The 27,947-nt window shown below is 38.6% G+C and overlaps 1 protein-coding gene across 9 annotated transcripts in view; it reads right to left on the reverse strand.

Moving 5' to 3' along the window:
* Nucleotides 1-27,947, reverse strand: part of RIC8B (RIC8 guanine nucleotide exchange factor B) — a 111,736-nt gene that overhangs the window by 58,323 nt on the left and 25,466 nt on the right. For all 9 annotated transcript variants that reach the window (XR_009451122.1, XR_009451121.1, XR_009451119.1 and 6 more), the window contains exons 3-4: nt 17,570-18,178; nt 6,531-6,625 (exon numbers count right to left, since the gene is read on the reverse strand). Coding sequence is in view for 5 of the 9 variants with exons in the window: in XM_059681757.1 (XP_059537740.1) it covers nt 6,531-6,625; nt 17,570-18,178 (704 nt within the window). In the remaining 4 variants the exon portion in view is untranslated. The remainder of the gene's footprint in view (nt 1-6,530; nt 6,626-17,569; nt 18,179-27,947) is intronic.

Below are 27,947 nucleotides of genomic sequence, written 5' to 3' on the forward strand. Positions count from 1 at the left end.
TGCATAGTGACAAAAGAAATTTGCTCTTTTTGTTTGTTTGTTTAATTGTAAAGTATGCCATGAGAGTATTCTAAGCAGAGATTTGCTTTTTGAAAAACAACTCTGTGCAGTGAAGAGGATGAACCACGCTGACTGGTTAGGTAAACTTTCCCACAGGACTGAGCAGCCTGAGTTAGAAGTGGAGAAAGAAGGCGGTCTGACAGGTCTGGGCTTGAAGCATGGTAGACTGAGATGATGAACCAATGCTTTAGAACAGAGAAGGAAGTAAACCTATACAGGGGATACAGGAGAAAATGGAATCACCAGGGGATCAAAGACCTGGATGAGGATGGAGAACAGGTACAGTATGAATGAGGAAGAGTTCCCTTATCACACTAAACTAGACCACAGTGAATTTCTCCTTTGAATTCTATTAGCAATTACTATTTGGATAATTAATTTACTGAGAGGTTACTCAAAACTATCTTCTGATATCTCTTCTATTCTTGTCTTGAACTGTTATTTAACTTTTCATAATACTTATGCCTTGTCTCCCCATTTAGACTCTATGTTCCTCCAGATACGCACTGTGGAATCAAGTCCTTCAAGGATCAGCTATGTGGTTCAGAAAATATCTGTTCACCTAGATAACTGTTATTAACAGTGAAAATCAGGTGAAATAACTAAGAATTTTAATGCTGTCAACAACAAAAATAAACCCTCTTTCCCCGATCTTTCCAAAGTAAACTCTCCTTTTTCTGTTCAAGTGTGACACAATAATCATAAAAAAAAAATTGCCTTTTTTTTTTGAGAGAGAGAGAGAGAGAGAGAGAGAGAGAGAGAGAGAGAGAGATATTGATTGCTCCCCATACTCACTCCAACCGGGGATCAAACCTGCAACCTAGGTATGTGCCCTGACTGGGAATCGAACCCACCATCTTCTGGTGTACAAGACAGGGCTCAACCAACTGAGCCACACTGGCCAGAGCATGCACTTATTTACTTATGAGTCTGTTTTATCTCCTAGTTGGGGAGCCCTAGAGAACACAGACTGTACTATATTCATCTTTGTTGCCCTAGAGCTCAGTACAGTGCCTAACACATAGTAAGTACTCAGTTAATAAATATAAGCCAAAATGAAATCATCCAATTTTCAAACATGTATTAAGTCTGTCATGTATAAATTATGCTTAGCTAACGATACAGTGATAATCATTTTGTAATATATAAGGATATCAACACACCATACACCTTAAACTTACAAAACGTTACATATCAATTGTATCTTTTAAAAAAAATTTTTATTCATTTCAGAGAGGAAGGGTGAGGGAGAGAGAGATAGAAACATCAATGATGAAAGAGAATCATTGATTGGCTGCCTCCTGCATGCCCCCTACAAGGGATCAAGCCTGCAACCTGGGCACGTGCCCTTGATTGGAACTGAACCCAGGACCTTTCAGTCCGCAGGCCTACACTCTGTCCACTGAGCTAAATCAGCCAGGGCCAATTATATATTAACTAGAGGCCCAGTGCACGAATTCGTGCATGGGTGGGGGCCGGGCCTGTCAGGAGGAGGAGACGGTAGGAGGTTGGACAGCCAGCCTGCCCCAATCGAGGCCTGATCAGGGTCGGACCAGCTGGGGGCAGGGGCTGTGGGCGATTAGCTGGCAGGCCCCACCCCCAATTGGGGTGAGGGGGCCGAGCGGGGGCCAGCAGCCTGGGGGAGAGGCCATGCCCCTGATCAGAGTGGGGGGGGCAATCGGGGGCAGAGCTGCCTGGGGGAGGGGCTGCAGGCTGATTGGGGTTTGAGAGGCCAATAAGGGGCGGGGCTGGCTGATGGCAGGGGCCTTGGGAGGTTGGCCGGCCGGCCCCACCCCCGTAGGCATATAAGATCTTTGGTTAATCTGTTCTTGCCCTCCCTCCTCTCCCTTTCCCTCTGAGATTCATCAGTCTGTTCCATGTTTCCATGCCTGTGCATTGAGCGACTGCCCACTGGTGGTTAGTGTGCGTCATAGCTATGGGTCAAATGGTTGCTTAGGCTTTCATATATATAGACAAAGCTGGGGGGAAAAAGACATTATGCTTAGCATTGTAATGAGGTGTCACTAGGTATTAAATTGTCCCCTCCAATCCTATATAATAAAAGCCTAATATGTTAAGTGTCTGACAGTTCTTTCAACCGTTCAACCAGTCACTATAATGCACACAGACCACCAGGGGGCAGACACTCCGACTGGTAGGTTAGCTTGCTGCTGGGGTCCAGCCGATCAGGACTGAGCAAGACGAGCCGGACACGCCCCGAAGCCCTCTGTAGTCCCTCCCCGGCCTAGCCTGTGCCCTCTCACAATCCGGGACCCCTCAGGGATGTTGGAGAGCCAGCCTTGGCCCGATCCCCACAGGCCAGGCCGAGAGAACCCGCCCAGTGCACGAATCCGTGCACCGGGCCTCTAGTATATGAAATAAAATGACTTGGTCTAAAAGAAACAACAGAAAAAGCATTGTAGATGCCAATGTGCTGAGTGAAAGAAATTAGACTGAGAGGCTAAATGATATTAAATCAGATCTTGCCCTTTTCCCTTCTTTTTTTCTCCTCTCCAGTGGATGGGCCATCTTATCTTACCCCTTCTCTCTAAAATAAAACCACAACCACAACCACAACCACATCCACATGCAACTTTTTTTTGGCTAAGTGTTAATGCATAAGCTTATTGATTATGGACAAGAGGGCTAAAAATACTTTTAGGCAGAGATAACAGAACTAGGCTGTCCTTTAATGTAGCAAAGAAGGTGGATCATACCAACAATTTGCTTGTTACTGTAAGTAAGAAATGAAATATAATACAGATTTTAATAACTAAGATGCTGATTAGTGGAAATAAAGGTCAAATCAGCTGTTACTGTAAGCTAACTCATTTTATCTCTATGTTCATGCCCCCTTGATTTCTCTGGGGGGGAGGGGAGGGGGGAAAGCACTGTCTTACAGAGATAACATATCAGAAAAAGTTGCTGTGAAGCCATCTTCTAACTCACTCATCTCCTACAGCACCTTAATAGACTCCTGACATGCATGTTTCATAAAATATACATGGCTTGAGAAAAACTTAGATTAACAGAAAACATTTCTCTACACAATTACAGGATAAACACAGAAATAAGTTCAAAAACAAAATATCAAAATCAAGAAACAATTTTTAAAAAGAGATCTGGAACTAAATATTGGCTTTAAAAGCCAATGTGCTTATTATAATAGTACTAGAAGTAGCACTATCATGGTGATGGGTGCAACAACTCCCCCAGTTACTAAGAGCTTACTCAGTGCCAGGGACAGAGTTCTTTATTTATTTCTCATTTAATCATTATTGTAACCCTTTGAGTTTGATAATATATAACCATACACTATGCCATCCAGGTTTACCTATTTCATTACATTTTACCTTAAAACAAATGAGTGTCAAAAAAAAATACACCCTGAGAAAATAACTTTAAAAATGGAGTGAGATGTTACTTTGAAACAGTATTTTTTCCCCTTAAACTTATGTCTTATACACACACACAAAATGTTTTCAGGATCACTACAAATGAGCAGAATTTAGTAGACATTACAACTCTAGTAAGCCTCCTAGAATAGCCCTTTGAAGTTGATGCAGTTTTCCTGTATTAAATGAATTAGCCTAGATTCATTACTGCTAGAATAATCACTTTAAATTCTGATTAAGGGATATGCAGGGCCACTCCAGACAAACTGCCAAGTCAGCAACCTCAATCTTCCAGGAAAGCCTCTGAGGATTCTATACTGGTAAATTCTATACTGGCTCTAGGGTAGGGGTGGGGAACAACAGGCTCTTAGGCAGTTTAAGGCCCTCAAAATCATCTGGTCTGGCCCTGCCAAGGCATTAGGGGTCAGTTAAATGTTTGACCAAATATAGCAGGCTAATTTTTAAGTTGATAATGTTGTGTGGCCCTTGAATGATGTTATAAATATCCAAATGGCCCTTGGCAGAAAAAAAAAGTTCCCCCTCCCCTGCTCTAGGGAAAGCCCTTTTTATTTACAGTGTAGTTTATAGATAGTTTATCAAAGCAACTTTTAAGATAAAAGCAAATTTGAAGAAAAATATATTTTAAATTAATTTAAGAAAAATAGTATTTAAAGAAACTCTCAGGAAGGAAAATAAAGAAATCCGATTACTTTTTTAAAAATCTGATTTAAAAAAACTCTATAGTTTTGCTCTATTTTGATGGATACCAGGTACTATGTTCAAATATTAAATTCATTCTTCAGAGAAATCCTTAGCAATGTTTTTGTGATTAGTGTAACAATGACTTTTAATGCACTTCGTATTTAATGTTCTCACATCTTTCTATGAATGTTCTTTAACTCATATCTGATTTAAAAAAAAAAAATCAATTTACTCCTGGGCTTATAAACCCCATTTTCTTTTAGTTTTAGTATCTACATTTCTAATGCCTCTTGATTATAAAAAAAATTACGTTAAGAAAAATGCTGAATAAAATCTTTTTAGAGAATATGATTTATTGCAGTTATCTGATTATTTTTTAAAGGCACAGTCTCAAGAAAATTGAAGGAACTTTTGATTTGTAGCTGGATAAAAAATTACACTTTTCAATTGTAACAAAGACACTATCTTTTGCATACTTGCAGGATACAGTACATAAAGATAACCTACCAAAAAACTCATTACAATATCAAATGGTAAATTGCCAATTGTAACAAAAAAAAGTGGATTTGCTTGAAAAAATAACAATTAAGCCATATTTTGGAAAACAGAATATTATAAGCATTCAAAGGCAATTTCTACTATTAAGAACCCAACTTTCAAATTTATTTGTCAAGCAGAGGTAATGCCAAAGTTCCTTTTTTGCAGATTTAAATGTATTTAAATTGTTTAAAAGGCCAATTGCATTCTTATTAAGCACCATGAGCAGTTTCATGTTAAAGTCAGAAGTCTTGTTACTGCAAATCTGATCTTGAACAGAAAGAATACTAGAAAAATGCATTAATATTATTCAGTTGTTCTCAGAGAATGATAAATTTCAATAGTAGTCCATTAATACTCTAACAGTCAAGTCATAAAACTTTATATTAACTATTTTTTATATATTACTAGAGGCCTGTTGCACGAAAAGATTCGTGCAATAGGCCTTCCCTTCCCCTGGCTGCCGGCACCGGTTTTCCTCCGGCACCCGGGACCCAGGCCTTCGCTCTGGCCGGAGCCTCCTTCAAGCCTTCGCTGCACCGCCTGGCTGCCCCGGGTTGGGTTGCACACGGATGCTCACTGCCCCAGGTCGCAGATAGCAGGCCCGGATGGCGGCAGGGCAGGCGGGATGGCGCTGTCCCGCCCCACCGCCCTGGGTGGCAAATAGCAGGCCTGGATGGCGGCAGGGCAGGCGGGATGGTGCTGTCCAGCCCTGCCTGCAGTATGCAAATTAGCCACCATCTTTTTTGGCGGTTAATTTGCATATTGCGCTGATTAGCCCATGGGAGGTGTAGCGAAGGTACAGTCAATTACCATGTTTGTCTATTATTAGATAGGATTACTTGAGACAGATTCAATTCTCTCTCTCTCTCAATATATATATATATATATATACACACACACACACACACACACACACACACACACGCATATATATTTATATATTGATTTCAGAGAGGAAGGGGAAAAGAGATAGAAACATCAATGATTAGAGTCACTGATCGGTTGCCTCCTGTATGCCCCACACTAGGGATCGAGCCCGCAATCTGGGCATGCATGTGCCCTGACTGGGAATCGAACTGTGACCTCCTGGTTCATAGGTAGGCGCTCAACCGCTGAGCCACGCCGGCCAGGCAAGATCCAATTATTACAGTTTATAAAATATAATTTATCTTGCTTAAGATATATTTTTTGGTAAATACAATGAAATTAGTGAGCATATTAAAGTGTAGTAATTAAAAGCAGGGTTCAAATCCAAGCTCTTTCACTTATCTATAATAATAAAAGCATAATATGCTAATTAGACTGGACATCCTTCTGGACGAAGCTGGGCTGCGAGGGAAGCCCGGGTCCTCGGTGCCAGAGGGAAGCCGGTGCTGGCAGCCGGGGAAAGGAAGGCCTACTCTTGCATGAATTTCGTGCATCAGGCCACTAGTTAAGGATATATATGATCTTAGAGAAATTGCTTATCTTTCTATGCCTGTTTCATCATCTATTGAGAAGAAAAAATAGTAGTACCTACCTCATAAGGCTGGTATGATGATTAAAAGGAGTTAACCTTTATAAAGAACTTAACATAATGCCACACACATTATTCAATAACTGTGTGCTATTATTATAGTTGTTCTGGGTTTTCTTGTTGAATGCAACAAATGCCAAATTCTCTTCTATTGTTGGAGCTCAGTTTATAAGTCAAAGGGGACAATGAAAATTGCTCCTTAGAGCCTAGTAATGATTTCTAACCTACCAGTTACCTGATTTATTATGATATTTTTACTTTCTTGTGCTTATAACAACTAAGATGCATAAAAACAATAAGAACTGGAGATTACCTACCTGTGCAGCTCTTCTGTTTTGTCTTCAGTTGGACCTACAATTAGTAAACAATGGCGAAGGACAGCTGCCATGACACGGAACTGATGAGAATCACTCTATGGCACATAAAAAAGAGGGGAAGAAAAATTAGAGATTGAATGCCTTAATGAAGGAGTCTGGTACATCACTACATCCCTGGGAGTGTATTATGGCCTATCTGCCCTTCAAAACAGTCATTCTTATCCCATACACGAAGAGGGCATAGTCATTTTCACATCAACAGCTACAGCCACCTCCAGAAATGGCTGAAACCAGTAGTTGTTGATCTAGCTGCTCCCTTGCAGGGGTGGGGAACCTTTTTTCTGCTAACAGCTATTTGGATATTTATAACGCCATTCAAGTGCCATACAAAATTATCAAATTAAAAATTAGCCTGCTATATTTGGTCAAATATTTAATTAACTGACCCCTATGCCTTGGCAGGGCCAGACCAAATGATTTTGAGGGCATTATACTGCCTAAGGGCCAGATGTTCCCCACTCCTGCCTTAGAACATGTCAGGCAAAGAGAGGCAGGATCAGCATCCATGCATTACCCACTCACTGTTTCACCTTAAGACCAATTCAACTAGGGATCTTTTGCATTTCTAGAAAAGTCTAGATTCTTTTGTTTGAGAGTATATTGTTCCAGTTACAAGTCATTGAAAAAGTTCATACAGATGTAATGCTATCAGATATTTTAGGAACAGGTTGTACATCCTTAATAAAAATATCTCTTAACTTTCAAAAGTAATGGATTAAAATCTATAATCTACCAACTTTATTTTAATGAATCTTCTTAATCTCCTAGTTCCTCCAAATCTTGCTGCTAAGTCATACAGATGTAATGCTATCAGATATTTTAGGAACGGTTGTACATCCTTAATAAAAATATCTCTTAACTTTCAAAAGTAATGGATTAAAATCTATAATCTACCAACTTTATTTTAATGAATCTTCTTAATCTCCTAGTTCCTCCAAATCTTGCTGCTAAGTCATACAGATGTAATGCTATCAGATATTTTAGGAACGGTTGTACATCCTTAATAAAAATATCTCTTAACTTTCAAAAGTAATGGATTAAAATCTATAATCTACCAACTTTATTTTAATGAATCTTCTTAATCTCCTAGTTCCTCCAAATCTTGCTGCTAAGTTTCCCCAGAGTCATCAGCAAGTGATGAAAAACAGGTGACCTAAGTTTAATCTATTTTTCCAATGTTTATTCATTGGTAGTGGTGTTACAGACAGTAGGAAATAAGCTAAGCTCAGAATAATCACTTGGTTTACTACCTTATTTTTAGTGAGATCTTGGGTCACTACAATTTCTTTAATTATCTACATCAAGATCATATCTATCTTCTTCTAGAATTTTAGTAATTAAGACATAAAATTAGTGAGAATTATGGTAGCTATTCCAGATATACTATACTTCAGAAAGTCTACTTCAAAACTACTGAAATAAAAAAATTCAGTATATATATGTGTGCATATATATATATATATATATATATGAATGATTAAAAATCTATATGAAGTGGAATATGCTCACTTATTATACACATATACCCTATATTCAGATATATAACTCAGCCCTTTAGGAAGAATATCTCTTACGAAATCTAACAAGCAGTAGGGCACACTTTCATTACTCATAAAGCAGATAACAATATTTTAAACATAACACCATTGTGGGTAGATGCAGTGGCATAATAGAAAAAGCACTGCACTTGTTGCCATGTGTTTAGGTTGTGATCTTAAGACAAATCATATAGCTACTTTGAGTCAAAGCTTCCCCACATGCATCTCCGAAAACATGAGGTTGTTAGGGTTATGAAAGAATTAAAGAAGATGAAATACATGAAAGTGCTCAGTACTTTCCTTTTTTTATTTTTACGCTTTTATTGATTTTAGAGAGAGAGAGGAAGGGAGAGGGAGAGAAACATCAATGAAAGAGAAGCAGTGATCAGCTACCTCCTGCATGCTCCTACTGGGAATCCAGCCTGCAACCCGGGCATGTGCCCTAAATGGGAATGGAAATGGTGGCCTCTTGGTGTATGGGATAATGCTCAACCAACTGAAGGTGCTCAATACTTTCAATGAAACATTCGAAGGTGAGGAGCAAGAATGAGAGAGAAAGGAAACCAAAAAGTGAGATTGATAGAGTTGAAATGAGTGATACTGAAATAACTGTGTAGTGGTGGAACCAGGAAGAATAAAGGAGAAAAGGGACCAGTAGAATGCCAGAGACATGAAGGCTGGCAGGGTTGGAATGAATTCTGTCCCTTTTGCCATCCATCTTCAAATGCTTGAGTCGAAATTCTCTAATATGTAAATATACATTTACCCCAAGTTACACCAACCACAATGAAATGCATGCAGAACTCATCTATTAGTTAATTTAATCACATTTTCCTTGGTTTTGAAAATTAACTGGAAATTCACTTCCTTTTAACTCATTTTCCTTTATTCTAGGTATCACAGGCCTTTTGCAAAACTATCCTTTTTGGTTTTTCCATTATTTGCAACTGTAAACCCCAGATCCTACTTCCTTCTATCCCATTTCCTCCTATCCCAATTTTTATAACACCAATTTCCAAGTTGTACCCTGTATCTGCCATGCCCTCTTTTATAATAAATCCACTAAATCCTATTTCTCTACTCAAAATAACTACTGATGTCCCTGATTGTTGCCTCCACTCTTGGCATCGGATTCCTTTTGAGACTCTAGGTGTCAACTGAAATCTTCTTAGAGAAGACCCTTCTTTGACCACCTTATCTAAAGTAGATTCCTCCCTTCATTATTTTCTATCACTACATCTTGTTAGAATTTTTTTCATGAAATCATCATTTGTAATTCCACATGATTATATACTTGCATATACATGGTCTTCTCCACTAACTTATTACCTTCACAAGTTTAGAGGGCATGCATATAATAGGTGTTCAATCAATTTTTAAAATTTAGTGATTTTGAGATAGAGGAAGGGAGAGAGAGAAACATCAATTTGTTGTTCCACTTATTTATGCATTCATCTATGCATTCTTGTATGTGCCCTGACCGGGGATCAAACCCACAACCTTGGCGTATTGGATTGACGTTCTAACCAACTGAGCTATTTGGCCAGGGCCCAATTATTTTTAATATAAATGGTAAAAAAAAGTGCCCAAATTATAAATGTACATCTAGATCAGTTTCACAAAATGAGCACATTCATATAATTAACACAAAAATGATGCAATGCTAAGATTAAGAAAACCAGAATTCCCTCTTGGCTCCTTCCAATGATATTCCTCCACTACTCAAGGGTAATCCTAATGTCTCACATCACAGGTTTAGTTTTGTTGTCACTAAACCTTATATGAATGGAATCATAAAATATAGACTCCTTTGTATCTGGTTGTGAAATCCATCCATGCTGTTGCGTTGTAGGTAGTTGTTCAGTTCATTGCTTGAGAGCAGTGCTACTTGCAGTGCAGTTTGTGAACCACTGCTTGTCTACACCGTTTGCCACTGATCTGAAAGGCCATGAGTACGTACGGAAGGTGCATGTGAGCATTTATAAATTTCTGAGCAGTTTGACATTGTGTGTAATATATTATACAAGAGTTTCATTCTGAAAGCTAGGGGGGAAATCTAGTCCTTTGCTACAGTTAGGTTAAGAAAACACTGCTGCATACAATGAATACATTACAATTTACTTATCCATGCTACTCTTGATGAACATTTGGATTATTTCCAGGCTGGGGTTATATTGAGGAGTGCGGCTATGAACATACTTCTTTACATGTCATTTGGTATGCTGGGTCACAGGGCATATACATATGTGAAGCTTTAGTGCAGCGGTTCTCAACCTGTGAGTCACGACCCCTTTGGCAGTAGAGCGACCCTTTCACAGGGGTCGCCTAAGACCATCTGTGTATCAGATATTTACATTACGATTCATAACAGTAGCAACATTACAGTTATGAAGTAGCAACGAAAATAATTTTATGGTTGGGTCACAACATGAGGAACTGTATTTAAACGGCCAGAAGGTTGAGAACCACTGCTTTAGAAGGTACTAACTCCCAAACAGTATTTCAAAGTGTTTAAACCAATTTATACTCTCACCAGTTTTCTAAAGCTATGCCGACACTTGGTATTGTTAGCCTATTTAATTTGTTATTCTTGTGCGCAGTGTCTCATGGTTTTATTATGCATTTTCCTGATGAACACCTTTTCATATGTCTTTTGGTCATCTGAACAGCTCTTTAGGTAAAGGGCCTGTTCAAGTCTTTTTCCTATTTTTCTATTGGGTTGCTAACTTTATTTGTGTGGATTTGTAGGAGTTTTTAATGTATTCTGGATGAAGTCCTTTACTGCATATATGTGTTGCAAATATCTTCTTCCACTGGTGGCTTACCTTTTTACTTTCTTCTCTTGATGGACTCAATTGTCAATTTCCCCTCTATGGTTTGATCTTTATTTTGTCCTGTTTTAGAAATCTTTGCCTATTTAAGAAATGTTTGACTTGTTTAAGATAAAAAGTCATGAAGATAATCTGTTTTCTTCAAAGAGCTTCAATATTTTGCCTTTTATATTTAGTTCTCTTATCCATATTGAATCAATTATTTGTATCTGGTACAAGGTAGAGATTCACATTTGTTTTTTTCCATACAGCCACACAATAGCAATTTATTAAAAAGCTCACCTTCCCTCCACTGTACTCCAATGTTACCTATATCATAAATCAGTTGACTGCATATGTATAGGTTTGTTTCTAGACTTTTTATTCGACTCCACAGTCTAGGTCTCAACAATATTTGTTGAATGAGTGTTACTATTTAAGAAGTATTATATAGCAAAGGTTAGAGTGAACACTAGTTCCTTCTGTGTTTTTTTTTAAAATCCTCAACTGAGGATATTTTTCCATTGATTTTTTAAAAAATATATTTTATTGATTTTTACAGAGAGGAAGGGAGATGGATAGAGAGTTAGAAACATCGATGAGAGAGAAACATCAATCGGCTGCCTCCCGCACAGCTCCTGGGGATGTGCCCGCAACCAAGGTACATGCCCTTGACTGGAATCGAACCTGGGACCCTTTAGTCTGCAGGCCGACGCTCTATCCATTAAGCCAAAGCAGTCAGGGCTCCATTGATTTTTAAAGAGAGTGGAAAAGAGAAAGAGAAAGACAGAGGGAAACATTGTTGCGAGAGAAACACATCAATTGGTTGACTCCTGCATGTGCCCAGACCAGGGCCTGGGCCGGGAATAGCCAGCAACTGAGGTACGTGCCTTTGACCAAAATCGAACCGAGGACCGTTCTGTCTGCAGATCGACGCTCTATCCACTGAGCTAAACCGGCTAGAGCCCTACCGGTATTGTTGCTTATTTTGCTGTGTGATTTTTCCATAAACAATTTAAACTCTCTGATCTTTATTTAGTGTCCTCATTTCTCAAATGGGGTTAATGCTCCTATCTCAGATGGATGACAGAAGGTTTAAAAATAATTACTCTTTATAAAACATTATACAAACCCAGTTTATACAACTGTCATTTGCTTGCTTCATGATCTTAGTTTTGATATCTTTAGGGAATCAATATTCTTTCCTCTGATATCATACTATCTCCAAAGGCTGTGAAGGAAAAGAAGTCTCTAAGGACAAAGGGAGGAAAAAGAGAGAGAAAGCCAAATAGGTTTGTTGTGAAAATGAAAATGAGATGACAAAACTCAGGAAATTCTTTGGGACTTCTTTATACAGCCTGTATTTCTTCATGTAGATTCTGGTGTACTGTTGCTTTTTTCTCGTGTGCAAACTATAGAAGATTTCACTTCCATTTGGTAAAGGTACCAATTTCTTCACACCTTTTCATTCAAAGCTTTGACCGATCTAATCAATGCCTGAGAGAAAATCTAAAGGGAGAATACTTCAGACTAACGAGTCCTAAACTGGTTTTGTTATCTCAAGGTAGTTCTAATTTACTTTGATAAAATTTAGGAAACTTGTCCTATATAAATTCTAGAAAAAGTGAAACAAATATGAACACAGACAGGTGTGCACAAATGCATTAAGCGTTCTTACTTGGAAATATTTCAGGTAGCTTTTCATCCTATGCTTTACTCTGGCCCTTTTGCTTACCTCTACCACAGCTATTTGTCCTATTAAATTGTATATGTTCAAAAATCTCTCTCCTTATAGGCAAAAATTATTTCTTTTACCTCTTTTACTTCTATCATGGTGCTGGGCATAAAGTAATAATTCAAAGTAATAATTTGAATTAATTGACAAAAGGAAATATAAATGTTTACAAAATAGAGTGCTATAATCCCAAAAAGGCTAGAAATCTGCTCATCTACACAATGTCATTAAATTTTTTAGACTTCTAGAAAATGTTTTACTAGCTTTGAAAATTTAGAAGGTACCATAAACTTTCCTTTCTTCCTGTCAACTTCAAGTGATTTCTTCTACACAGATATCAAACTATATCACATTTTACTTTTCTTTTTTTTTAAATATATTTTTATTGACTTTTTACAGAGAGGAAGGGAGAGAGATAGAGAGTCAGAAACATCGATGAGAGAGAAACATCGATCAGCCGCCTCCCGCACATCCCCCACCGGGGATGTGCCCGCAAGCCAGGTACATGCCCCTGACCGGAATCGAACCTGGGACCCTTCAGTCCGCAGGCCGACGCTCTATCCACTGAGCCAAACCGGTTTCGGCACATTTTACTTTTCATTAAGAAAATATTTACTGAACACCTACTTTGTGCTCGATATGTTGCTTAGTGGAAAGGTTATGCTAACGAGTTCAGACATGATACCCCCAAAGATCTAAAACATATAGCATTTGAAGCAACTGTGCATTTCTGAGGTGATTCTTTTTTATTTTCAAATAAGAAAATACAGAGAACAGTAAATAATGTAACAAACAGTTGTATATCCACCTATGTTTGTATGTCTGATTTTCCTATTAGACTGTTAGTTCTCTGAGGTCACTGATGCTTTGTCTTGCATCTTGTGTGCTTAACACAGAACTTGGCACATATGGGACAATAAATGTTTGTTGAAAAAATGATTCTGCAAAAAATATGGCACAGCTTGAAGGTCTAGTTTTACTTAATATCATGTCCTTTTTCTTACATTTCCTTCAAAGCCTCTAAAATAATCATGGAACTAAACTCTTCTGTTACAATGTGACATTCCCAATTACCTTCTATGGATACTCACTTTTTTATTTCACTCAAAAAATATTCTTTGACTACTCTACTCAAACTGCTTCTTTGCACTTGGTTGTCTGGCTCTACAGGGTCTGTTGGTCCTTGTATTGTCTCATTATATTGCGCTGAAGGGAAGTACTGCAGAAGGGAATGTGTGTTAAGTAAGGGCTCTCTAGATTGCTTTCCCCCATCAACAGAGATTTCACAAAGTTAAGGTTAAAGCAGAAGGAAGACAAGACCTTTTAAATTCACTTTTCTAGAACTAACTTCAGATCCTGCTAAAGAAATCATTTGACCTTCTTAAACATTACCATTAGGAAGGAAGAAAAAAAGGAAGGGAAGGCAGGGAGGAAAACAAGACTGACACCACATGTAGAAATTAGCTACATTTTCTACTGAATGGAAAACAATCTCCAAATTAACCTGCTGCTGGCATCACCAAGCAGGCAGGAGTTTAACACTGAGGCATGGACCTAAAAATGAACAAATGGCACTAATTTGCTAAACCTCAAGAAAAACCTAGTCATTAATTTTCTGTTTATGGTGAATTGTAAATGAATAGTAAAAAAATACGGACTAAAACAGTTAAAACCAAAACCAAACATCTGGATTTTCTGTAATGGTTGAGCTATAAAATAGGTAATGATTTTTAAAAGCGAAATGCCCAGGGTTTGAGAAGATATAAATGTGCACTATGCTTCTGAAAGTCAATTTGGCAATGCATGTCAATAAACCTTAAAGTTTTGAAAAACCCTTTGACCTAACAATTCTAGGAATTTATCTACAAAGATTTTTACAACATTGTATTACTATTTGAAATAGCAAAGAATTGCAAATAATGTAAATGCTTATATATAGGGGATTTGTTAAAGGATGATAAATCCTTAAGGAGAGTACCTTACAAAGAGAGTAACATGCTTCATAAGAATTTACCATCCTTTAACTATAAAAGAAGAAAGCAGTTGTCAAAATGTTTTTTGGTTGCAGAACTTTTTATCCACGAAATAAAATCCAGTTATAACCTAAATTTAACAGCAACAATCAAATGTGCTCTTTTTAAGTGAGGCTGGGGAACATGGAAGCCCTGCCCACTCATCCACCGGGGCTACTCCTAGGAACTTTAGGGCTTCAAGGAACACATTTTGAAAACCACTACTCTATCAGAACATTTGTTGTGAAAAGAAATCAAGATTTTAAATGACTCAAATTTTGTAAAAAAATGTATACGTATTTATATTTACATATTATACAATGGAGAATGGTTAGAAAGATATACATAAAAATGCAACTAGTGCTTATCTTTGAGTGGTAGATAATTTGTATTTGCGAATTGCTTGTATGCTCTTTTCCCCATGGATTTTCTATAATTAGCATGTATTATTTTTGTAAAAAGAAAAAATAACATTACTTTTAAAGTTAAATTTTAAAGTTGGATTTTTTTCTGTGTAATATGTTTTCCATATCCCTTTATTTCAACTGGCATTCTAAAGCATTAACAAATCTTTTAAGTATATGCTCAACTGGAAAAGATCTTTTTCATTTGACAATCAAGGAGATATTAAAACCCAGGTAAATGGACTCTGCACTCTTATTATAGATTTTCTTCCTTTTTATTTTATCGATTTACTTTTTGGTAGGCTGTAGGTATCTCACTAAAAATACTTAATGCTGATTTCTGCATCTTTTCACATGCTGTCCAATTTCTGGGAAATGTTCATCCCCTATTCTTCAAATGGCTGAATCAGACTGTCTTCAGATCTCAGGAAATATTTTCAGAGGTCTGTGACTGTACTGAGTATTCTCAATCATTCTACTGTTTCTCTCCTAGCATTTATACAATTTAAATTATATATCTGTTCACTTATTTATTACCTGTTTCACCAACAAAAACTGGAATTTCATGAAGGCAAGACACGTAGTATTGTCAATATATTACACAACACCTAGCCTAACACGTAGCAATTATCCATAAACATTTGTTGATGGACTGAATGATTGACTAAATGTTTGCTAAAATTTGAATCTAGGGACTCAAGTGGCTTAAAATCGCTTTTCCCACACTCTTGCCTAGATGGATTGGCAAGATGCTGTTTTCAATACTGTCTAAATTTCTGATACTATATAATAAGCCCAAGTCACATTAATGGGGTACATTTTATAATGGCTATATCATCTGATCCACAACTCAAAAGAGGCACTAGGTCTGCCGAGATGTCTACTGCAGGACTACCTCTCTGACATACCTTTTGGAGAATAAACATTCTATAACACAGAATGTGTATTTGCCACTTCAACATTTTCTAAAGCTTCTTCCAGCCTCACTCAGGAGGGCTAATCTCAATTTACTGACATTTATTACATGCCATCCCATACATACTAGTATACTGACGTGCAGCCACTGAATTATAAACCCTTTTTATCAGGAATCTGAACAGTGTGAGCTACTATTTTTGGCACAATTTAAATAACAGGGACTCTAACAATGGCAAACCAACAGCCTCAGAAGAGCTCTTGGAACTAAATGGAAAATTTAAAAACACCAAAACAAACAGTATAAGAAAAATAACCATAGAAGGTACCAAATAAGCATAGAGACATAACATTTTAAATACTTCCAAATATTTGGTTTCGGAGCATGTGGGCTTTCCACACTTTTTTCTGCCAAGTCCCAGGAAAAACTGACCATACTATGATCATCTAAAATAGCTGTTAGGACTGATCTTCAAATATTTGGTTTCAAAATATAGACCTATTTGCACTTTAAAACTCAGATGTCTGCACACTACCACTATAACACTGCACTGCGATAATACTTTCAAAGAACATTGCTGGCAAAAAGATATCTTTATTCATGGTAAGAACTGCTTCAAATGGACACAGCAAAATGTTAACCTAAGTCCTAAAGTCAATTGTCAGAAAAATTCATTTGCTCTGACACCAAAATGCTTTTTTCTTTTCTTTCTTCTTTTTTAAAGACAGAGGCTTAATTTCACCAGTTATTTAAGGTTAAGGAGAGAGGGTAAATGCGAAATGTTAAGATTCTAGAAGCAAGGAAAAAACGTTTATATCCGCTTCACTTGAAATTGTTGACTTCCTTAAACTAAGTTTCTTATTTAACATATTGTTCTTGTGGGTACTCAAATATAAACTATCAAATCTGCCTCACTTTGGGTTGCTGGACAGTCCAAACCACAGAAAAGGATCTTAGTCTAGAAATAAGTCAAGTGGTTTAAAATAACCATTCCCATACTCTCGCGTAGTTATGCTTGCTTCCTAGGACTGTACAAGCATGGATATCTAGTTGTAGTCCTCCACTTCAGATTGTTATCTAACACTATAAAGTAACATTCTAGGAGACTGGGATGATATGTGATACAGCCTCTTTTACTCTTCTGAGCAGACATTAATTCTGATTGATCAATTTCAACTGGCTTGATTTGTCTTAATTTTTAAAACTGCAGCCAGTGAAAATGCCTATACCTTTTTAAACATTATTTTGTTTTCCTTAAAATCTTATAATTCAAACCTTGTTCCTGAAAGAGGCACTCTTAAAAAAAAAAAGACACATGATAGTACAACTCAGAAAAGGAACTATATTTGGCTTCTTAAAAACAGTGGTCCATCTTCACCCTTATTCTTCTGATAAGTGGAAAGAGTAAGACTTATAATGGCTAAGAAATTAATCCTGAGTCATACAACTGGGAAACTCAAAATTTTTTCCATTTCCCAACTTAGCATTCTTCCCTTTAAGGCAGCTCTAAAGGTGCCCCAGACGCATTAAATCCCACAGTAAATAAAACCCTTCTTAACCTTACCTCTTTATGCACCTTCCAACTGTCTACCGTCACATTGAAGAGAGCTTTGAGGGCCTCAATGGCACAGTCTGTCTCCTGAGGTGAGAGAGGAGGTCCATTATGGTCTATGGCCGATTCATACTCATCGGTCCACTTGATGCTAAAGGCACTTTCCAAGATCTGGGTTAGCAGCGGTAGTCCCTGGAGCTCATAGCGCAATTGTGACCTGATGTCAGTGTGCAAAAGTGACAGGACGAAGAGCAAGCGCAAGTCAAAGCACTTAATGTCATTGATAAACTTTCGGTCCTTGCACTTTCTCAGGAGGTTACAGAGCTTTGCAGCAAGGTTAAGTTCCAGGCTGAGCTGCTGTGCCATCTGACTATTGAACACGATGTTACACAGACATTTTAATGACTCCACAATAACTGGGAACTCTGACACCTTCTCCAAAGAATCATCCAACTCATTCAGCTTCGCTAGTCGCAGCAGTATCTGCATATTTTCCTTGGTTGTTACAGGAACTAAAATCTTTTTGTCTCTGGAGAGAATGCGGAGAACTTCCAGGCAGGACACTTGGCATGTTGTTGGGACATCCTTTACAAGGACTTTAAATATCCCTTCGCAGAGTTTCTGGAAAACAAGATTGAGAATGCAAAAATCATTATTTGGCTTAAAACAGACTGTTTCTCTACCAATGTATTTAATAGCAGTTTAAGATCTAGCTAGAAAGGCTTTTATTATTTTTAAATTAAAAAATGTTAGAACTGAAAGAGACCTTATATTTGGTACACTTCTTTCACTTTACAGATATAGAAATTGAGGACTAGAGAGGTTAAGTTGCTTATACTCAGCCAGAGTGAATTAGTGGGGTAGTAAGAGCTAGAGTATGGATTTCCAACTTCTAGCCAATATTCTTTTTATAAAATCACTTATTCTCTTTTAAGTTGACTAGTTTTAAATTTCTCAAATAGCTTTGTTCTCAATGGAGTTTTAATTCAGACTACATATAGGTAAGATCAGCATGTAAGGCAATCAGTCTGAATCATAGCTGTTCCCTTCCCAAAAGTAAAGATTAATGCCTCGAGATTTGGTTCACAACTGCTCACAAGTACAGGTTCTCATAAAAGACTTTAAAAAATACACATTTCTGCCAAATGTTAGCTGTGATATTTCTTCTAAATTTAGAGTTCTATGTCAGTAGTCCCATGTTTTATAAACCTTAGGACTTTCTTTAGCTAACATGTAATAACATTTAATCATTGAGTGACACCACAAAGAAGATCTTCTGCAGGCAAAACTACTAAAATTATTCTAAGTTTGATTCCAAAGAGGTCTTGGCTAATATATATGATGCCTTTGAGCCAAACACAAAAAGGCACCTCTCTCCGGGCCAAATAACTGCAAAAGCGTGTCCCTACTGGATGGACAAACTTTTCAAAAAGCCCTCTTCCTCTGGTAGCCCTGTGCCAGCACAATAGCTTGGGAAGCTCAGAGTGTGGGAAGATTTTAGTTCTCCTTTGTTCTCTCAGTGCAGAGTACAGATTACACACATATATGTAGTAGTCCTGGTTTCAAACCTTGCCACTATGTCAAAAACAATTCTTTTAAGATGAACCCAGAATATACCCTCTCTTGAATTTTTTTAAAAAAATCGTTATTTCTATCATTGGCAAATATAAGAACCACTAATCATTCTCTCAAAATTCAATATCCAGCTTTCTTCTCCATAAAGTGCAGTTCTGGGTCTTGCAGCTATAACCACTTCTTCCCTATTTCTGTACCCATTATATATACACATATATTTTGTTAATCCTCACCCAAGGATATTTTTCCATTGGCTTTTAGAGAGAGTGGAAGGGAGGGACACACAGAGAGAAACATCGATGTGAGAGAGACACATTGATTGGTTGCCTCCTGCAAGCCCCAAGTGGTATGCAGAAAGAGCCTGTAACCCAGGTACATGCCCTTGACTGGAATCAAACCCATAACCCTCCAGTCTGCAGGCTGACTCTCTATCCACTGAGCCAAACCAGCTGGAGCAGTACCCACTGCATTTTATAAAAAGAACAGCAATAGCAACTATGACCAATATAAGATTTTACAAAGTTTTTATTAAGCTATCATCAGACTTTAACTCTTTAAATAAAAAGGGCTCTATACAGGCCAAGCATTGTGATTTTGGCAGGAATCCCAGGCTATGTGCACCTTCTCAGTAGATCCTAGTCATACAGCTCAGCTATGGAAATGAAGCCATTTCCCCTGCTGCTCCTTCAGCATGGCATGCCCTGCCACCATGTCTGCCAGTCAGTACTCCACTCTTTCTCTAAGGCTTAGTTCGAGGTCTACAAGCCTCCCCCGCCATTTCCTCCTCTGCTTTCTTTCTGTTTGTGCCTGCAACAGCACTTAGTTTTTTTGCCTTTTTTTAGAATGAGCTGTTGAGGCTTCTTACTCCTCCAGACCCCTTGAGAACAGAGGCTCTGTTTCGTCATATCCCAGTGGCTAGTCCAGGTGTGCTAAAACTATTTTTAAGTGCAAGAAAACCACAAACTCCCAAAGTTACCTGCCTTGAAGTCTACCACCTGATTCTCCAGCACTTTCCAAAGAATGACTCCTTTGTATTCCTCCTTCACCAGCCACCACTCACTATCAAATCTTCCTTTGTTTGCAAGTACAGCAGATCATCATATTTTAGGTAAAAATATTTTTATTTACTTTCAAAGTATTCGTTTCTGAATTTGTTTTCATTGTTCAACTGATATATTTTTTAATCTAAAAATTACTTTGGTATTGCAGATAATCATGAAACATATACTTTGTCCCATTAAAATCAATAAAAATATTTTGATATTAATAAATTTTCACTTAGAGGTCAGGTTTTCAGGAATTAAGTCATAAATCAAAGGTTAGGTGTGCTTACAAAGTATAATTAATAAAAAATCAAAGAGACTGAGAAAAGGCCCTTTAAATATGCTCATTAACTTAGTAAGCCATGGCTATTTCTATAAAGTTAGAGTGCAAGACTGAGCAGCCTAGACTCAAGAATAAGGTACCAAATTGTTGGTGGACAACTATCAGTTTTCATCACAATGCCTAATAATTAAACTAAGTCTTAGATAAATATATTTATGAGTCTTTATATTATCTTCTCATTACTCTGAAATCTGAGTTACTTTGGTGATATAGTTGAAGAAAACTTATACAGGATAAAATGCTTTCTCTAGAACAGTTCTTCTCAAACTATTTGTGACAAAGGACCACATTTTTGTTCCTTTTTTGTTGTTTACTTTCCCATAATTTGCAGTAGAACAGTACTTTCATAAAATACAATAAAAGTGAATCATTAAAATAAATAATCACATCTTTGGATATCACAGCCACATTAAGTTACTATAAAGCTTTGCTACTAGACCAAATAGAAACAGGTATATGAGTTGAGACCGGTATAACAAATTTAGAGTATGCATTTAGAAACGATTAGGACAAAATAAGTAAATGAACAACAAAAAAGAAACAAAAATGTGGTCCTTTGTCACAAATGGTTTGAGAAGCACTAGAGAATGCACTTTATCCTGTATAAATTTTCTTCAACTATATAACCAAAGTAGTAAAACTAACTCAGATCTCCGAATAATGAGAAAATAATCTAAAGTCACATAAATATACTTATCTAAGACTTAGTTTATTTGTTAGGCATTGTGATGAAAACTGGTAGTTGTCCACCAAAATCCATTCTCTTCTTACATAGTAACAGAACTGTAGCAAGGCCCTTGACTGCCTAGCTACACCACATTCCTCAGCTGTTCTCCATGGTGATGACTGAGTTCTTGCCAATAATATGTGTATGGACACACTGTATGCCATCTTCAGGTTTGGGTTTTCAAGACAGTGGGTACATCTCCACTTTCCTGTCCCCTTTTGTAACCCAGAACTTGGAAATGGCAGCCCAATATAGGTTAGGACAATGCTCAGATGGTAAAGTAGGACTTGACAATTTGGAAAGAAACTGGGCCACTGAATAAATTTATGGAGGAGGAGGTGGAGGGATTCGATATGTAGTTTTGAAGAAAAATGAAAAGTACTTGCTACATGTTGGAGAGAGGGAGGTTTCTGACTTAAGCAGTGTAGTGTCATTTATTGAGAAGGGGATGATGACTGGAGGAAGAATAGATTTGGGGGAAAATTCTGTATGAATACATTACATTTATGATGCCTAGAGAGATGTCAAGTAGGAAGCAAAATGTATGTAGTGAGGGCCTTAAGCGACCATCAGCGCTATGCCTGATGATATATATGAGTATAGGCATTTTGAGCTATAAGGATGGATGAGGTTACCTAGAGAAAAATATACAGAAAAAAATGAGGACCAAGAGCCCAGAAAAATGCTAACACTTAGAGTCTGGGGGAAGAGGAGCTGGTAAAGAAGATTAAGAGGTATAAGCTAGAGAAGCAAGAAGAAATCTAGGAGTATGATGTTTTGGAAGATAAGACAATGTAGCAGGATACAAAATTAACGCCAAGAAATCTATGGCATTTTTATACACCAATAGTGAACTTACAGAAAGAGAAATTTAAAAACAATCCCATTTACCATCGCACCAAAAAAAATTAAGACACCTAGGAATAAACTTAACTAAGGAGGTAAAAGACCTGTACTTGGAAAACTACAGGACACTGGAAAAAGAGATAGAGGAAGACATAAACAGATGGAAGAACATACCATGTTCATGGATTCAACATCATTAAAATGTCCATACCACCCAAGCAATCTATAGATTCAATGCACTCCCCATTAAAATACCAACAGCATATTTCACAGACGTAGAATAAACTCTCCAAAAATTCATCTGGAAAAAAAAAAAAGACCCCGAATAGCTGCAGCAATCCTGAGAAAGAAGAACAAAGTAGGAGGGATCTCAATACCAGATATCAAGCTGTTATTACAAAGTGACTGTTCTCAAAACTGCCTGGTACTGGCACAAGAACAGACATACAGACCAATGGAATAGAATAGAGAATCCAGAAATTGACCCAAACCACTATGCTCAATTAATATTTGCCAAAGGAGGCAAGAGCATACAATGGAGTCAATACAGTCTCTTCAATAAATGGTGTTGGGAAAATTGGACAGATACGTGCAACAAAAATGAAACTAGACCACCAACTTACACCATACACAAAAATAAACTCAAAATGGATAAAGGACTTAAATGTAAGATGGGGAACCATAAAAATCTTAGAGGAATCCACAGGCAGAAAAATATCAGACATATGCTGAAGCAATATCTTCACCAATACAGCTCCTAGGGCAATGGAAACTAAAGAGAAAATAAACAAACGGGACTACATCAAAATAAAAAGCTTCTGGACAGCAAAAAAAACCATCAACAAAACAACAAGAAAGCCCACTGCATGTAAGAACATATTTGCCAATGTTATCTCCGATAAAGATTTAATCTCCACCATTTACAGGGAACTCATACAACTTAACAAAAGGAAGATAAACAACCCAATCAAAAAATGGGCAACGAACCTAAATAGATACTTTTTGAAAGAGGACATAAGGAAGGCCAAGAGACATATGAAAACATGCTCAAAGTTACTAATCATCTGAGAGATGCAAATCAAAACGACAATGAGGTACCATCTCACACCTGTCAGAATGGTTATCATCAACAAATCAACAAACAAGTGCTGGCGAGGATGCGGAAAACAGGGAACCCTCTTACACTGCTGGTGGGAATGCAGACTGGTGTAGCCACTGTGGAGAACAGTATGGAGTTTCATCAAAAAACTAAAAATGGAACTCCCATTTGGCCCAGTGATCCCACTTCTAGGAATATATCCCAAGAAACTAGAAACACCAATCAGAAAGGATATATGTATGTTCATAGCAGCACAATTTACCATAGCTAAGATTTGGAAACAGTCTAAGTGCCCATCAGCAGATGAGTGGATTAAAAAACTGTGGTATATCTACACAATGGAATACTACACTGCGGTAAAAAAGAGAGAACTCTTACCATTTGCAACAGCACGGATGGAGAGCATTGTGCTAAGCGAAATAAGCCAGTCAGAGAAAGATATATATCACATGATCTCACTCATTTGTGGAATATAATGAACAACATAAACTGATGAACAAGAACAGATCCAGATACAGAGAGGCATCGATCAGACCGTCAAACCTGAGAGAGAAGGTAGGGAAGGGTGGGGGAAGGGGGAGAGATCAACCAACGGACTTGTATGCATGCATATAAGCCTAACCAATGGACACAGACACATGAGTAGGTGGGTGGGGGGGACAATAGGGGGATAAGGACACACATGTAATACCTTAATAAAGAAAAAAAATAAAAATAAATAAAAAAGGAATGTATTTTATAAGATAGACTAGTCAACTCTTTCAAAAGATCAAGTAGCATAAGGATTTGGTAATGCTAGATATCCAATGACCTTAATAAAAAGTTTCCTGAGAGTATTTACTTGGGAGGTGACAAAGTGGAAAGAAAAGTACATACTTTTCAAGACATATAGCTGTAATGGAAGCAGAGAAATGGGATGGTAACAAGAGAATAAGGTCAAGAGAGATTTTTCTTTTTTCTTTTTTTTTTTTTATATATATATACTAGAGGCCCGGTGCACGAAATTCGTGCACTGGGTGTGTGTTTTGGGGGGGCGGGGGGAATGCCCATCAGCCCAGCCTGCCCCCTCTCACATACTGGGAGCCCTCAGGTGTTGACCCCCATCACCCTCCAATCGCAGGATCGGCCCCTTGCCCAGGCCTGACGCCTCTGACAGAGGCGTCAGGCCTAGGCAGGGGACCCTCATTTCCCCCCATCACTGGTTCTGCCCCCTGCCCAGGCCTGAGGCCTCTGGCCCAGGAATCATGCCTGGGCAGGGGACCCCCAGACCCCTCCGATTGCTGGCTCTGCCCCTTGCCCAGGCCTGATGCCTCGGCCAGAGGCGTAGACCCCCATCACCCACTGATCGCCTGATCGGCCCCTTGCCCAGGCCTGATGCCTCCCCCAGAGGTGTCAGGCTTGGACAGGGGACCCCCATCTCCCCCCGATCACTGGCTCTGGCCCCCGCCCAGGCCTGAGGCCTCTGGCCCAGGAATCATGCCTGGGCAGGGGACCCCCATCTCCCTCTGATTGCTTGCTCCACCCCCCGCCCAAGCCTGACGCCTCTGACCCAGGCCTGAAGCAAGGGGACCATCATATCCCCCCAATCCCCGGCTCCGCCCCCCACCCAGGCCTGATGCCTCGGCCAGAGGAGTTGACCCTCATCACCCTCCGATCACCAATCACCGGATCGGCCCCTTGACCAGGCCTGAGGCCTCCAGCAGAGGTGTCAGGACTGGGCAGGGGACCCCCAGCTCCCCGCGGTTGCAGGCTCCGCCCCTGCCCAGCCTAATGCCTCTGGCCTAGGCGTCCGGCGGACCTGCAGTGGCAGCGGGGGGCGCCGCGATCATGCGGGCTCCGCCCCTGCCCCCGCAGGACGCCTCTGGCTTAGGCGCCCGGCCCTTGCAGCGGGGACCCGCAGCTGCAGTGGCCCCGCGATCGTGGGCTTCGCTTTAGGCCCAGGCAAGGGACCCCTAACTCCTGGGACTGCCAGCTTCCACCGTGCCCAGCTCCCATCGCTGGCTACACCCCTACTTCCTGCTATCACTGGCCAGGGCAGAAAAGGCACCTGATTCTCCGATCATGGCTGGGGGGCAGGGCAAAGGTGGCCCCAGGGCCGCCTTTGCCCTGCCCCCCAGCTCTTAGCTCCCCCCTGGGTTTCCGATCACTGTCAGTGGCAGGGGGCTTCTTCCTGCTTTCCCTTTCGCCTCCCTGCATTGTGCCTACATATGCAAATTAACCGCCATCTTGTTGGCAGTTAACTGCCAATCTTAGTTGGCAGTTAATTTGCATATAGCCCTGATTAGCCAATGAAAAGGGTAGCTCGTACACCAATTACCATTTTTCTCTTTTATTAGTGTTGATATTTTTTTATTGATTTTTTACAGAGAGGAAGAGAGAGAGATAGAGAGTCAGAAACACCGATGAGAGAGAAACATCGATCAGCCGCCTCTTGCACATCCCCCACTGGGGAAGTGCCCACAACCCAGGTACATGCCCCTGACTGGAATCGAACCCGGGACCCTTCAGTCTGCAGGCCGACGCTCCATCCACTGAGCCAAACCAGTTTCGGCAAGATTTTTCTTTTTAAAGAGAAGATATACTAGTCCATATTGTATGATGAACGGAATGAAAAGTTTGGAATTAATCCAGAGGGAAATACTGAACTTATTTCAAAGTATTAAGTAGGGGAATGACATTACACTTGTGCTTTGCGAGTATCACTGATAGTAACATGAAGAATGGACAAGAAAGGGAACAGAACAGAAACAGTTAAGAAGGTGAAAAATGATAAGAGGTCTAAAATAAGGCAGAAAAGTGGAAAGCTAAGAGATTTTAAGGAAGTGGAATTGACTGAATGATTGGTGGAATGACTGGATGTCTAGGGTAGATAAGAAAGAGGAGGCAAGGAGTCTCTTAAGTTTCTAACTTGAACAACTTGGTTGATGGTATAATTCATTCACTCCTGGGAGGGGACTCATTTCCTAAAGTCAACAGCAAAAAGAAAGTATTATTGTCTGGCAGACATTTCTTTTTAACTGTCCCACAGTCGACACCTCAAATAAAATGCATCCAAACTCATTAACTAGGAAGTGGTCAAATTCCTCCATAACTCACATTTCCAAAACTCACTCAACTATTTGTGTCACAATGTCCTTGATCCAGGCAGAAAATCCTAACTCTCTACTACCTGTGTGAACCTATGTGCCTTTCAAATGTTATTTCCTGTACTTGCAATGTCTTCTCAAACCCTAACCTTATCAAGTCATTTCTATCTTCAAAGCAAATGTCATCTTCTTTGCCATCTCCCAGCAGGAAGTAACCTCTTCCATCTCTAAATCCAGAGTAATCTCTACCACTTTCATAGCACTTAATACCTCTGACTTGGAGTTATATTTATGAGACTTCTTATGTGTCTCACCTGCTTTGGCAGGGACATGATTTGTCTGATATATTTCTTTTTCTTCCACAGATACAAAGATGCAATCAAATATGCTGAATAAATACTTACACACATACATACCAAGTGTGACATCTTTGAAGCACTGCATGCTAGGGAGTATTTTGTCCCAACGTTCACTAGATCATTAAAGTTTAATTCCCAGGTCCTACTTATTTAGTTGTAAGACTTTAAACAAATTAGCCTACTTCTTTAATTTCCTAATCTATAACATGATAACACCTACTTCACAGGGTTGTTGGGGAATTAAATGAGATAATGTGTAGGTGTTGCCCTAGAAGAATATAAATAATAAATGTTTTTTAACATTGTAACTACAATGTATGTGCCATATGTAGTATTATTATATACTTCAGTAAGAGGCTACATGGTATAAGAGTATATGAATTGCAGTCAGACAGACTTCATCTTGCTATTTTTCACCTGTGAGATCCAGGCAAGTTATTTGGTTTTTCTGAGCTTTAGTTTCATTATATGTAAAATGTATATGTATAATATCCTCTGTACTACAATGTTGTTTTATTAAATGAGATAATGGTACACAGTAATAGCTAAAATAATACATTTTCAAGAACAAGACCTATAATTAAAGATCTCAACCAATAACACTATTTTGAAGGAGGCTGTTTTTCTGATTAAAATAATATGCCTACATATAGATTTGCCATCTAGTTTTCTCTCCTACATCAGTGCTTATTTAAACAATTTAATAAGCTGAGGTTTTCAAGTATTTACTATTAGCTGGTAAAATTCAGGTGAAGGTTCACAGATTAATTTAGAATAAAAATGGGCCATCAACTGAGTAATCAAGTGAAACAACAGTGAATAGAGCAAGAGAATATTGCAAAAGACAAGGACTAATGTCTGTTTTAATTTTAAGAAACAGGAAAATGCAATAACTTTCCAGTTCAAGCTGGAGAGAGGGACAGGGTATACACACAGCACAGGCACTTAGTTCAATTCGGCAGTAATCCTACGAAAACTACATGCCAGAAAAGAACTTAAGAGACAAACAAAATGAGTATGACAAACAAAATGAGTATAATTTCCAGAATGAGAATGTTAAGAGTTAGATGGGACTATAGTGACTGCTTAATATTAATGAGCACTAGCAGGGCAAAGACTCTATTAAATAATGGGTTTTATGCAAGAATAAGTCTGGGAAACATATAAGGTTTATTAAAACATTAAAGATTCTTGGATGTATCATGGGGGGAAAAAAGATACCTAAAAACATACTCAGGACTATGGGATATTTCTTTTATTTTACAGATATGAAAACTGACTCCTAGAGAGGTTAAGTGATTTGCTTAAGGTA

This window comes from Myotis daubentonii, chromosome 2 (assembly GCF_963259705.1).
Source record: "Myotis daubentonii chromosome 2, mMyoDau2.1, whole genome shotgun sequence".
Lineage (NCBI taxonomy): Eukaryota > Metazoa > Chordata > Mammalia > Chiroptera > Vespertilionidae > Myotis > Myotis daubentonii.